Source organism: Rhinatrema bivittatum, chromosome 11 (assembly GCF_901001135.1).
Source record: "Rhinatrema bivittatum chromosome 11, aRhiBiv1.1, whole genome shotgun sequence".
NCBI lineage: Eukaryota > Metazoa > Chordata > Amphibia > Gymnophiona > Rhinatrematidae > Rhinatrema > Rhinatrema bivittatum.
In genome coordinates this window covers 60,049,553-60,062,809 of record NC_042625.1, presented here as the reverse complement: position 1 = coordinate 60,062,809, position 13,257 = coordinate 60,049,553, and the positions used below count along the sequence as shown (strand labels likewise).

The 13,257-nt window shown below is 40.7% G+C and overlaps 1 protein-coding gene across 3 annotated transcripts in view; it reads left to right on the top strand.

Annotated features, from left to right (window-relative positions):
* The window catches only part of FBXW8 (F-box and WD repeat domain containing 8), a 189,018-nt gene that overhangs the window by 15,665 nt on the left and 160,096 nt on the right, over positions 1-13,257 (top strand). For all 3 annotated transcript variants that reach the window (XM_029619164.1, XM_029619165.1, XM_029619167.1), the window contains exon 2: positions 2,545-2,649. In XM_029619164.1, coding sequence (XP_029475024.1) covers positions 2,545-2,649 — 105 coding nt within the window. The remainder of the gene's footprint in view (positions 1-2,544; positions 2,650-13,257) is intronic.

The window sequence follows — 13,257 nt, the reverse complement described above, 5'->3', positions numbered from 1 at the left end:
AAAATGTACTAAAAAATTGGCTTAAGAAGCAGGTAGAAGGAATAACATTTTTGATCACACAAAGATGAAGAGGAGGCAGAGCCTTACAACAGGTTGGTATTCAGAGGGTCTAATATTTCTAAAGAACAACAGGTATGGGGAGCATCAATACATCGGGTTTCAGAGAAGAGGGCTGGGGAATATTGGTGAATATCTGATAAAGTGTAATGTTATATTATGATTCCAAATATGTCCGGGGACCAAAGGCAGCCAGAAAGAGCTGTTTTTACTAGTTTTGTGAAGGTTAGAAGGGCTGTAGCTTGTCTGATATGCGGTGGTAGAGAGTGCCATAATTGTTGGGGCTATGCCTCGGAAAATCTTTTATCTGGTATTCACAAGACATAGTTCCCTGAGGCCTGGCAGAACTAGTGGGCTTGAGATACTGAGCATAAGGGGATGGGAGGGCCTATATGAGGTGAGGTAAATGAGGTAGAATGGAGCATTAGCTTTGAAGGCCTTGTAGATTTTCTTACATTTATCAACAATTGCACAGTAGTATTCTGTACAAGTTGTAAACACTGTAGCATGTAGCATGAGTGGCAGTAATCTAGGCAGGGAATCACGCTGGTCTGTATGACTTTGGAAAAGACAAGATCCTTGAGGAATTAGTGGAGATGCCATAGCTGTTGTAAATGGAAGAAAATTGATTTAGCCACAACTAGGTCTTACTGTTTGTGCTGGCTCAGTAAGAAACACCCGGGTTTCCCTCTTCCACACAGCTAACTTTTCTGCCCAATCAGTCTTCAGGCAAAGATCTTTTAAGTTTGAAATTATTTATTGTACAGATAATTTTCCATTACTTACAATTGTTGCTTCCAAACGTATATATGCCCCAGGGAGAGATCTTTGTAGCTGGAGATACGCAGGAGAAAGGAGATGGAGTTTCTTAGGATTCAGGGTGAGAAGACAAAGGGTTCTGAAGCTGATTAATCTTTAGAACTAAAGCAGTAAGAAGAAATGTAAAAAAGCTAATTGTATTACAGAGGTCGCAGGCACTTCTAGCTTTGAAGCAGCATGGCTTAGACTGACTAACAGTCTTGGAGAGTGATTACAGGAAACATCCCCACAAGCTGGGGCTAGAGGGCGAGATCTAATGGTAGCAAGCCTAGGATCCATGTGACACAGTGGGGGGAGCATGAAGGGCAGTCCCTTGAGCCAATAAGGCACTTAAGAAGACTCAAGTTAGAATGAGAGGGCATACAAGATCTTCCCAGAGAGAGAAGGCAAAGGGGGGATGGAACTTCTCTTAAGGGCAAAGTTCCCCTTAAAGGCAAGGCTCACAGGCTTTTCTCATGGGTTACAAAGTAAGGACTGCACTAGACAGTTAAACTGCAATGTATATACAGATGCCAGCATGTACCCACTGCTGGGGACAGAACACTGTTACTAGGTGGCACTTGTCAGCCATATTTAATTGTTTTTCAGAAAGATTGGGTATAAATTCTGGAAATATAGTCTTTGACAAACAATATTTTCTGCAGTTTTTAAAAAATCCTACATCCCCAGGTAGGATACTGAATGAGATAAATCGGTGACATATATGCCATTTTCTATCCTCATTATAGGAAATTCACAGTGCTACCTCACTTCATGAAAATTTTGACAGAGACAAAAATGGTTTAAAAACATTGACTGTCAGCCTTATTCATTCCAGGAGGAAATGCTGGTCTAGCATTCAGGTTTACTATCAACATTGACCATCTCCAATTAAGGCCGACAGCATTGCAAAATGTCTTAAGGATAATGGTATATTCTCATTTCCAGACTGTGATGTCTCATTTGTTATTTCTAAGCTCAAAAATGCCTGGAATTACTTTTTTCTGGATTCAGACCTTTGCATCAATTTCCAATTTCAAGAAGTAACATAACAATAGTAACAGACAAAGACCAGATAATATCCAGCTCGAATTCTTTATTTAGATTTTTCTGACTTCAGCATTTTCTTTTCTAAATAGTCTGAAAATTCTTAACATCTGGCAGCATGCGACAGTGCTGGCTATCCTTTTAAACTAGATAAACTACCAGATGGCCCACTTTGGAGGCATATTCAAAAAGTACAGCTGCACTGTTTGAATATGGTGTTAGCCAGCTAACTCTGAATATCAGAGTTAATCATTTAACTTAGCTGGCTAACTCAATTCCTCCCAGTTATGCCCCTGAAATGCCTCTAACTTATCTGGCTAAATTCTAGCCACCTAACCTATTAGTTGACTAGAATTTAGCCCGATTATGTGCCTAAATATTCATTTAACCGATTAACTTCTCAGCTGGCTAAATGGTTTAGAATATGGACCTCATGATTTTAAAAAATTGCCCAATGCTTGTTTGATTAGGACGCTGACTGGAGAAAAAAAGTCAGGACACTTATTTGGAGCAGTCTGTTACATCATTACTCTGAAGAATGTATTTAATGATTCTAATTAGAGTAATGTTCTGTTTCTTCTGCATTATAATTTTGATTAATGCCGTTTGTTATAATTTGGTTTAATTTTTCTTTTTCTTCAGAATGAAATAAATGAGATCCCCTTCTTTGACATCCAGCTACCTTATGAATTGGCACTACAGATTTTTCAGTACCTGGGCAGGATAGAACTGGGAAGATGTGCACAAGTAAGTACTGGCATCCCAGGCTCCAGCAGTTGAAGTGGAAGCGTTCCAAGATATGAAGTTCATCCCAATCTAGTTGCGAGATCATATTACTTTAATTTGTTTTGGTTTGACAGTTTTTTCCTTCTGCTTATTTGCTCAATTACAGCTACCTGGGGTTTTTTCAACTCTTGTTGTGTTTCCCCCCCCCCCCCCCATTTCAGTCCAGTCACAACTGTGACACTCTTTTTGGTCAGGGCTCACAAACCATGGGTCAAATTCCTTAAGGCTTTTCTCCCATTTTGTTTCCATGGGAAAACCCCTTAGGGGTAGATTTTCAAAGCAGCGCGTGCACACATGTGTTAAAATCGGATGGCCGCGGAAAACGTATGCCGGATTTTAAAATCTGGCGCGCATGTGCGGGGGCGGGCAGAGGGCAAATTTTTGAAAAATATGCGCAGCGACATAATCAGGCCTTCCCCAGTTCCCTCCCAGTCCATTTCCAATTAAGAAGTGGACTGGGAAGGAACTTCCCTACCTACACTGCCTCCTTTTTTCCCTCCCACCCTCAAACCTACCCTAACTTTCCCTTAAGTTTTTATTTTATTACTTACTGCTCCTCTGGAGCAGAAGCAAGTTATGCGTGCTGGCCAGCTGCTGGTGTGTGCTTCCCTGGAACAGCGACTAATTTCCTCCGTCCCAGCTTGCCCCTTTTTCAGGGCCTGGCACTTGTCGACCCGTGGTTTACACTTGTGGCCGGGTCCGTTGTAAAATGCGTGCAAGACCCAGCCGTGCACGTAAACCCTGGATTTTATGCTCGTAGGCCTTTGAAAATTTGGCCTAAAGTAAATCAGGTCCTATAGCTGCTTCCAGAACTCAGCTAATGTGGACTCTAAGTCTGTGTTTCTGTGAAGCAATGACTGGGGTTTCTTGCCTCTGCAGCAGTGCCCAACCTGGCCAGCTTGGGGAGCAGAAGTCTGACCTAGGAATTTAACCTAGGTCTTCAGTATAGCGGTGCAAAGCACTTGCCACTGAGGTATAAAGTCGATACACTTGTTTAGGAAAAAACGATAGTTCATTTTAAAATTGATGTTGGTGAATAACTTTTTTTTTTTTTTTTTGTTCTTTGTAAAGTTGTTAATTTTAGGTTCAGTATAGTATTGTTCAGTCTTTTTGAGAAAGACTTAGACGAGTCCCACCCACTCAACTGACTGGGATATAGCCATCCCTGGCTATAACATATTAAAGAAGGTCAGAGAGGACAGAAAAGGAGGAGGAGTAGCACTTTGTCAGAAGCAATATCCAACCAATTGAAATGCAAGGGTCGTGGGGTAGGGAAGAAGCATTATGGGCTAGCCTAAAAAAAAATGATGATGATGCTTCCATTTACATTGGTGTGGTCTATAGGCGTCCAGTTCAGACAAAAGATCTGGACAGAGATCTGATCGAAGACATCGAAAAGATGGGAAAGAAGGGAGAAGTGTTGCTTGTTGGAGATTTTAATCTGCCGGATGTAGACTGGAGTATCCCTTCTGCGGAATCTTCGAGAAGTAGAGAGATAGTAGATACCCTCCTCCAAGGGGCTCTGCTCAAATAAATGGTAATGGGTCCCATGAGGGATGGTGTAATCCTGGACCTAGTGCTCACAAATGGGGATAATGTCTATAATGTCCGGACAGGTGCCCACCTGAGTACAAGTGATTATCAGACGGTATGGTTTGATATTGCAAATAAGATACGAAGGCATCACACAAAAACCTGAGATTTGAATTTCAAATATGTGGACTTTGATAAAATGGGGTTGTAACTGGAGGAAGAACCAGAAGACTGGGAGAAAATGGGCAAGGTGGAACAGTGGGCTAAATTAAAAGGAGCTATTGCTATGGCAACAAATCTATATGTTAGAAAAGTAAACAAAAGTTCAAGGAAGAAGAAACAAACTTGGTTCTCAATGGAGGTAGCTGCAAAAATAAAGGCAAAAAGATCAGCATTCAAGAAGTATAAAGAATCCCAAAAAGAGGAACACAGGGAAAAAATACCTGGTGAAAATGAGGGAGATGAAGAAAAAAATCAGAAAAGCAAAAGGTCAAGTGGAAGACAGGATTGCTCAAGAGATTGAGAGGTAACAACACATTTTTCAGACATATAAGAGAGAGAAGGAAAGCCCGAAGTGATATAATGAACTTGAAATGGAATGAAGAGCAATGTGCTGAGACAAACAAGAAAATGGCAGAAATATTAAACAAAAATACTTCAGTTCTGTGTGCACTAAAGAAATCCTGGAGAAGGACTGTTGCTGGTTGACAATACCATAGAAGGGATGGGCTAGATATAACTGCTTTTACAGAAGAGTAGGTATGGGAAGAGCTAGGAAAACTGAATGTGCACAAGTCCATGGGGCCAGATGAGGTACAACCCAGGATACTATGAGAACTCAGAGATGTCCTGGCAGGTCTGCTAAATGACCTGTTCAATAGATCTTGGAAACGGATTGGAGAAGAGCGGTTGTGGTCCTGCTTCATAAGAGTGGTAGCAGAGAAGAGGCTGGAGACTATAAGCTGGTTAGCCTCACTTCGGTGGTGGGAATATTTAATGGAGACACTGCTGAAAGAAACAATACTGAACTATCTACAATCTGGTAAGTTGCTGGACCCAAGGCAGCATGGATTCACCAGAGGAAGCTCCTGTTAAAACAAAAAAAAAGTTAGTTTTGTCTTTTTTTTTTTTTTTTTTTTTATGGGGTGACTAAAGAATTGGATCGAGGAAGAAAGCTCGATGTCATCTATTTGCATTTCAGCAAAGCTTTTGATACCGTTTCACATAGGAGGCTTGTGAGCAAAATGAGAAGTTTTGGAGTGAGTGCCAAGGTGGTGGCATGGATTACAAACTGGTTGACTGATAGCGTGTAATGGTAAATGGAGCCTACTTAGAAGACTGAGCCGTGTTAAGTGGAGTGCCACAGGGATAGGTATTGGGATTGGTTCTGTTCAATATCTTTGAGTGACATTGTGGAAGGGATAGAAGGTAAAGTTTGTCTGTTTGCAGATGATACCAAGATCTGCAACAGGGTGGACACGCCAGAAAGAGTAGAAAGAATGAAAAGTGATTTACGAAGGCTTGAAGAGTGGTTGAAGATTTGGCAGCTGGGATTCAATGCCAAGAAATGCAGAGTCATGCATCTGGGATGCAGTAATCCAAAAGAGCAGTATGAGATGTGGGGGGGGAAAGGCTGATGTGCTCAGACCAAGAGCGGGATCTTGGAGTGATAGTTTGATAGTTTCTGGTGATCTGAAGATGGTGATGCAATGTGACAAGGCAATAGCTAAAGCCAGAAGAATGCTGGGCTGCAGAGAGAGGAATAACCAGGGCAACTAAACAGTTGAATCTAGTCTTGGTTTTAACCCATTCACAGGCAAGGAATTGCAGTTCTGATTACCCCATGGATTTCCCTTAAACGATCAGAACTACAGCTTCATGCATGAATGGGGCAAAAACTTGACGGGATCTATTTATTTATGAACATTTGATATTTCACCTTTCCCCAAAGTTGGTCTCAGGAGAGAGTGCAATAAATTTCTAATGAATAGAAGCATTAGAACATCTTACAGTTGAATCAGAATTTGCAATTAATGTAGCATTGTGATCCAGCCTAGAAAAACCCATTTGTGAATAGTTTCAAGATCCAGTTGTATATAACAGTTCAGGAACTTGGGCTGACGATCTGGGAAAGCCTGACTGAAAAATCATGCCTTAATTCTTTTTTTTTCTTGAACTTAAGGTAGCATGACTCCCATCCACACAGAATCTCCCACTCATGTGCCTCCTCACTCACACATCTCCTCATGCACATCCCCTCCCCAAAGATACACTCACAGCTATATCTTAGATTTATCACTGTGTGTGTGTGTGTATTGTTATATATATTTGTATATGTAGATCGCTCTTCCATGCTAGTTTTTTTTAAGTTTGAATTCACACCTGAATGTTTTGTGGTAACTGAGTAAACTGGAATATTACTGTTGGTTTACCCATGGCCAAAGCTGCTGGAGGTGATGGAGAGTGGCTTTTGGAAGAGATAATTTGCCAACTTTTTACAGCATCTTTGTGCTTCCCATAAGCACCGCTAAACCACTAAGACCTACATGCACATACTGAAGCATAGCATGTACTTGATATATGTAAGAACGCCATCACCCTTTCTACAAATCTGTTAGGCATGCCTGAATCCATGCTTCTGATGCATTCCCCCTTGTTCACAGAATAGATTTTTTTTTTTTTTTTTTTTTTACTAATTTGATTTATTTTGCTTGATATAGAAGAGTCATATCTAGTAGTTAGAGCAGTGAACTCCTGTTCAGAAGATCCCGAAGTTAAAATGCTAAATCACCAACTGTTAACTTGAGCATGTTACTCTTGCTCCTTCTACCCCAGTTTTCCCAGCTGTAAGTGAATAATATTAGGACTGCAGTTCTTTTTCTCCATTATGAATGTTGTCATAGTCATCAAAACTGCTAGCCAGATTTTTCAACCACTTGTGACTGTTTCTAAAACAGTATAATTGTAAAACTAGTTGAGATTTTTTAGATGAGAGACTAGAATTAGATGATTTAAAATGAGTCTAAATTTGTCATTGGTGCATACTGCTATCCATTTTGAAGTCACAGTCCCCGTGGCAGCTGGCTCTCCTATTAGATAATAGCCTGTGCAAGAAGTTAGATGTCCCAAGTAAGACATCAAGGAAAAGGCAGTTACACTGGTCGTAGAGCTCACTGACAGAGACTCTTGCTTTTAGAAAACGTGTTGTGTTGTAAAGCAAAACAAAACACAATTTTGAATGTTCTTTTTCTTTAAACTGCCTCATTAGCGATGAGATCTAATAGGCATCTTTCATAATGCTTACAGGATTTTCCCACTAATAGGCTAGCATAATCCTAGCATTTTCCAATGACTCTGCATCCCCAATACACAGAGCATTTTCTGGCAGTTACTGCCTAGCCTGAAGCAGCAGGTTGTGACTTTAACTAACAATAAATACTTCTTACAGAGGCCAGAAAGGAAGTGCTTGTACTGTAAGCCTGTTTAGAGATTATACTTTGTTAGAGTGTTTGTTTTTTTTCTCAGTGAGTTTTAAAAACAAGCATATGATTGGGGCATTCCGAATAGCCAGAGTTGGTGAAATGGAGTATACTCATGAAATTAATGTTCTGAGTTTCCAACAAATTGTTTGTAACCAAAAGGAATATTCTTATTTTGCTTATAATATTTAACTTTCCTTTTCTCTTTCTTCTAATAAAAAAGAACATTTGAGAAGAAACTATAGGAAACATTTTTTGATTGTCTCATCCTTTTCCCAGTAGTTGGGTGAAAAGAATATGAATTAGTTTACATTGTAGAAAAAAGTATGATTTGAGTTAAAGGATGCTTTTTAAAACTGTCATAGTATCATGCAGAGACAAAATGATATAGCTGTGACTCACATTATATAGCTGGACTATGCTTTCTGAACCAGCCGAATTTCTAAATTTTGATGCAAAGTCAAATACATAAAGCGCATGAAATTTCATATTTCTTGAGGGGGCTGGAAAACTACTTGTACTAAATAAACTTTGAAGCAGCACAGCATTCTATTGTAAAAAAAAATTCAATGTGAAGAGACCTTGGGATTTCAGTGAGATTGGGCCAGTTATGTGGCGTTGGCATGGTGTACTATGTAAGTGCCCTTGGAGAAAACCTGCTTGCTCACTCATCCTGCCAAATTGCTATTTGACAAACAGTAGACTAGGCAGACTTTAGGGTTCCTTTCAGATTCAATCACACCTCAAACACCTCTGGAGAATTTTAGCATGATTCACCCTTCTTTCCCCTTGATCTCAGCTTGCTCATTATCAGATATCTTAGTGCATGGTGCTATGGATGCCATAGACTATTTTCATGAAGCATGCTTTTTTATTCTTGTTCTGAATTATGGCCCAGCATTTTGCGGAGACACTAAGATACGGAGTGGAAGAAAGTGAAAAAGGCTGCAAGGAAACTTTTGGGTTTTCATTATATGGTAGTTGTGCCATGTGATTGTGCGTTCTCTGCTCTTTAGTCTAAGAATTGGTGCCCCAGTTGCATCTTTACTAAGGCAAAGCTAGGTCCACAGTGAGGTTTTGAATGTACAGCTTTTAATTATTCTACAGAGCTCCATTGATTCATTTGGCTCTTGATGCTATTAATTCTTTCTCATCTTCCACACTTATTTTGTTGGAATTATGGAGATAATACTACCTTAGTATTTGTTGATGAAAACTCTACTTATTACACTTGAAAAGCTCACATTAAATACTAATATCAGTCTTCTGAATAGCATTCTGAATTTTAAGTTTTTTTTTCTTTAAACATTTTCAGCTGCTCCCTTACAACTTCCTTATTTCCTGGGAGAGCAGCCATGTTGGCAGAAGTGTCACAGATGATATCACCCGCTGGATCTGGTTTGTCCAAGTTGGCAGTGAAGTTCTTTATGACCTCATGCACACTACATGGGCCAGTTCATAATGATACAAATTCTAGAGTGCTTTTTTTCTATTATGGAAGGCATGTTTGGCACAACACATGAGCGGTCAAGGCTTTTCTCAGAGCTTTTTATTTACAATGTTTCAAACCTTCAACGTTTCACACAGCCTTTCATACCCACAAACATGTATCACTCTCTGTTCATGATTACTGTCTTCTTTTTTAGGTTCCTGAGCCTGTCCCCTGCTCTCTTCAGAGCCTACGTTATATCTTTGCTCTGGGAGCTACCCGGTACCCATAATTCTCTGTCTTAAGGTAGACCAGAACCAGACAGCTGGGACCGGTCCTTTACAGAGTTCTGAGGGTTTTTCATGTATGCTCCTTTACAGCATGACATTTTGGAAAGTTTCATATATGTTCACTAAACTAGGCAGAAGCACTATCTCTATCTTGATCATCAGGATTGGCCCCTGGAAATTCAGGCACACTATTGCTCAGAATTAATCCAGGACAGAGTTTTACTTTTTGGGTTTAATTTTTATAGGTAGTTTTATAGTGGCATAAATGTACCTAATAGCATCGCTCTGTCTGGCTGAATGCATGCATATATCAGGTTCTATGAACATGTCATATATCTGCCACATGGCCAGAGTACAGTTTTCTATTTAGTTTCGTAACTTCATAACCCTACTTATGGTGACCTGGGTCAGCATATAATTTGGACTAACTGAAACCCACAAAAGGTATGGTCAAATGAGTATTTCTTTTGAAACGCCCATTTCACCTTTTATTTATCAACCCTTTTGTCGTCTCCTCCTGCATCATTACTACAAGGGCAATCATGATAGCTGCACATGTTTCTGTTCCTTTGGCTTTCACTGCTGGCCAGCACTGTTTCCATGCTCCTAAAATACTTCCTATGGCTCCAATGCAGCTGAATTGCTTCTGGCACATATGTAGTCTAGTGAAAAGTTTCCCCTGTAACCTCTAATCAGCAAGGTGCTACATCATGTCGAGCACAATCTGGTGATTCTGTGAATTAGCGGTAATGGGACAGTCTTGCGGAAGTCACTCTGATGTATCATGGGAAGGGTTAATTTAGCTCCTTATGAGAGAGATACAGCTATAATGATAGGTTGCAGCTTTGTGCTTGCTTGAATTCACTGTAAAATTTACTCCATTATTATAATACAAGGGCAGAATGTACTTTGCTTGGGAAGTACTGAATATTTTGCCAAAAAAGATAACAGAAACACAGTACTATTGATAGCATAAAGAAGAAATCACAGGATTCTGGGCAGTTAGATAGCCCTCCCTCCACAGCACTCTCTTCTCCCCCTTTGATAGAAGTAGCCTAGAAGCTTCAAGGTCACACACAGAGCAAAATACAAAATGGAGACAAGACTTAAAGGATGAGAATACCATATAGAGCCAGCTGGTAGTTAGGGAGTTAAATCTTGTCCTTGGTGTGCAATGAAAAGTAGAACCAAGTAGCTCCTCTAGTGCGGAGACTGAAAACACTTGGCATCTGCCCAGGTTTAGTTTATGGTAAAACATCTTTATTAAGAAATGGATTATAGACACAATATAAACTGCACACTGTATTTACATAACCTTTTATATTGTTTTACAATAGTGTTTCTATCTGAATTATTATACGACTGTTTTTATTTACATGATCAGAGCTAATGATCCCATATATGTTAGAGAATGCCTGGACAAAATGGCGCTTACAAGAAGTGAGTACAAAACACAAGAACCCACCATTTCAGAGTTGTCCTGATACATGCAGAAGTTTTTTATCATCAGTTAATTTTGCAGTTTTTCGAGGAGGGCTAGTAGACAAAAAACCTGTTTAGTACATGTGCCATCCATAAGATATAAAACCTTAACACACGATGGGAGGGGTGAGCTTCTGCTGAGGGCTGAACCAAGTGAGGTTAGCACAACAAACTCTGCAAAGACCTGGAGTTCCTGGCGCTGTTTCAGCCCTCAAAAGAGAGAACCCTTACATCCATTGATTGATGCGATAGAGGGCACTCATCCAGGAAAGTGGCAGCTTTGTTGTTGGCCTTTATATATATCTATTTCCCTGTTAGCTGGTAAAGGTTATTTACCCTTGCTCATTGTGCTGATATATAACCTGTTTTGTTACAGATGTTCGTTTTTGTTTTTTTTGTCAAAATCATTTTTATTAAAGGAACGTGTGAATACAAACACAGCAGCCCCTTAAAGAGGGCAACAATGAAAACAGAAAACAGGGACAGAATGCCAGACACGTCAAAAATCTGTTGTATAAACAGCCATGTAAGTGCTGTAACCGCACACACGCCTCCATTTTACAAAGTTTATACTGCAAAATTCCCCAATCACTCGCCCCATACACGCGCAAGCATACCCAGCCATACAATCCCCCATACGGTTCTCCCCCCAAGGGATATTGCACTGAGAGCGACCAGAGTTTGTACAGAATTCGACAGTTACTCAAAAGAGAGATATATTCCAGTCCAAGTGAACACTATGGCGCTAAGTTAGTTAAATGTCACTATCATTTCCATGTGGGACAATATCCAGTATTTAAGAGTTGAGTTTGTATATCCAGAGGTAGTAGAGCAAAACAGGCAGCCCAGCATGCACAATAGGAGGCATCCAAAGTGCGTACATTCGTAAGAGCATCCAATCGTTCCAATTGCATAGAAGACGCAAGTCTATAATACCAAGCCTGCAAGGCGGGCTGTGTCGTGGGCTCAATCCAAGAAGCCAGTATCGTTCGGCAGGCCAAGAGGATTGCGGTATGACCAAATCGATCAGCAGCAGCATTGTAGTGAGACATGTTGCCTCGCAGCCCAGACAGAAGCAGTCTGCCCGTCCGCGAGATGGTAGAAGTGAGGCATCGGGCTATATGAGCAAGAACACTGTCCCAGAACCCCTGAAGAGTAGGGCACTGAAACAACCTGTGAGCCAGCGTGCCAAGCCCGCCACCGCATTTAATGCACTGAGGTGAGGATAGGCGACCCATACGGTAGTGGCGAACATCATCACAGATGACATGACGTAAAATCCGGAATTGAAGTTCCCGCAGGGTAAGGTCCGGCACAGAACGAGACAGGGTTTTGAAACAAGTAAGTATGTCAGCAGGAGAGGTAGTCCACCCCCAAGCCTCCGTCCAATAACTTGCCATGGAACGAAGATGTTGAGGATCTCTCTATCTTTGCCCCAGAATGCTCCATCCCTTTATAGAGTTTTGAAGAAGAGCAGTATCGAAGAAACGTTGGGCGAAGTTGGACTCCCTGCGAAAGCTGTCCGCTGTCCCCTTAAACGACTGGAGGTAATGGCGGGTTTGTAGATATGCAAAGAAATGTTTAGACAGAAGTTCGTAGTTACAGATGTTCTTATAAGCATCAGTTTGTGCATATATTATACAGAAAAATATAGCTTTTCATATTTTCATGAAAGCCATAGTCCAGTGTCATTTTCTTAGTGTGTTTGTGTGAACCAGACTGCAAGACAAAACCCCCCATCCTTCCACCCACTACATTCTGTAGCTCCAGATTGGCCTTGGAGACCTTGGTTTGTAGTGCCTAAAAAGCTTCAGGTTGACCATTGACTGAGTTTGCCAGTCTCGGGCTCTTGGCAAAGGGTACGATTCTCATAGAGGATCCAGCTCTATTTTTTTATATTATGGCTTGTCTCTCTTGAAAGGACATGCTTGAGGAAGGAGGACTACGCTACATCTGTTATCTCTACTTTTCTCAATGTGTGGAGGACTTCCACCTCTCTGGCCTATATTTGAGTTTGATGAGTCTTTGAATCTTTCTGTTCAGATTGTAGAATTTCCCCCTAGTGAGAGGATATATCTTGTGTCCTGGTCTTTCTTTAGAAGGGTCAGGACAAGGGATTTGCTCTGAATTTCCATAAAGTACAGGTAGGGGCAGTTTCCTGCTATAGTCAAGCTGAATGGTATTTTGATTGCGGCTCATCCAGTTGTGTCCCTGTTTCTTCGAGCTGTTAAGAAACTGAGGACCCCTTTTAATCTTTAGTACCACAGTGGGACCTCAGTCTAGTTCTACAGGCTTTGTTTAACCTCTTTGATCCTCTCAAGTGAGCTTTGCTCAAGGATCTTTCTTGAAAACATGT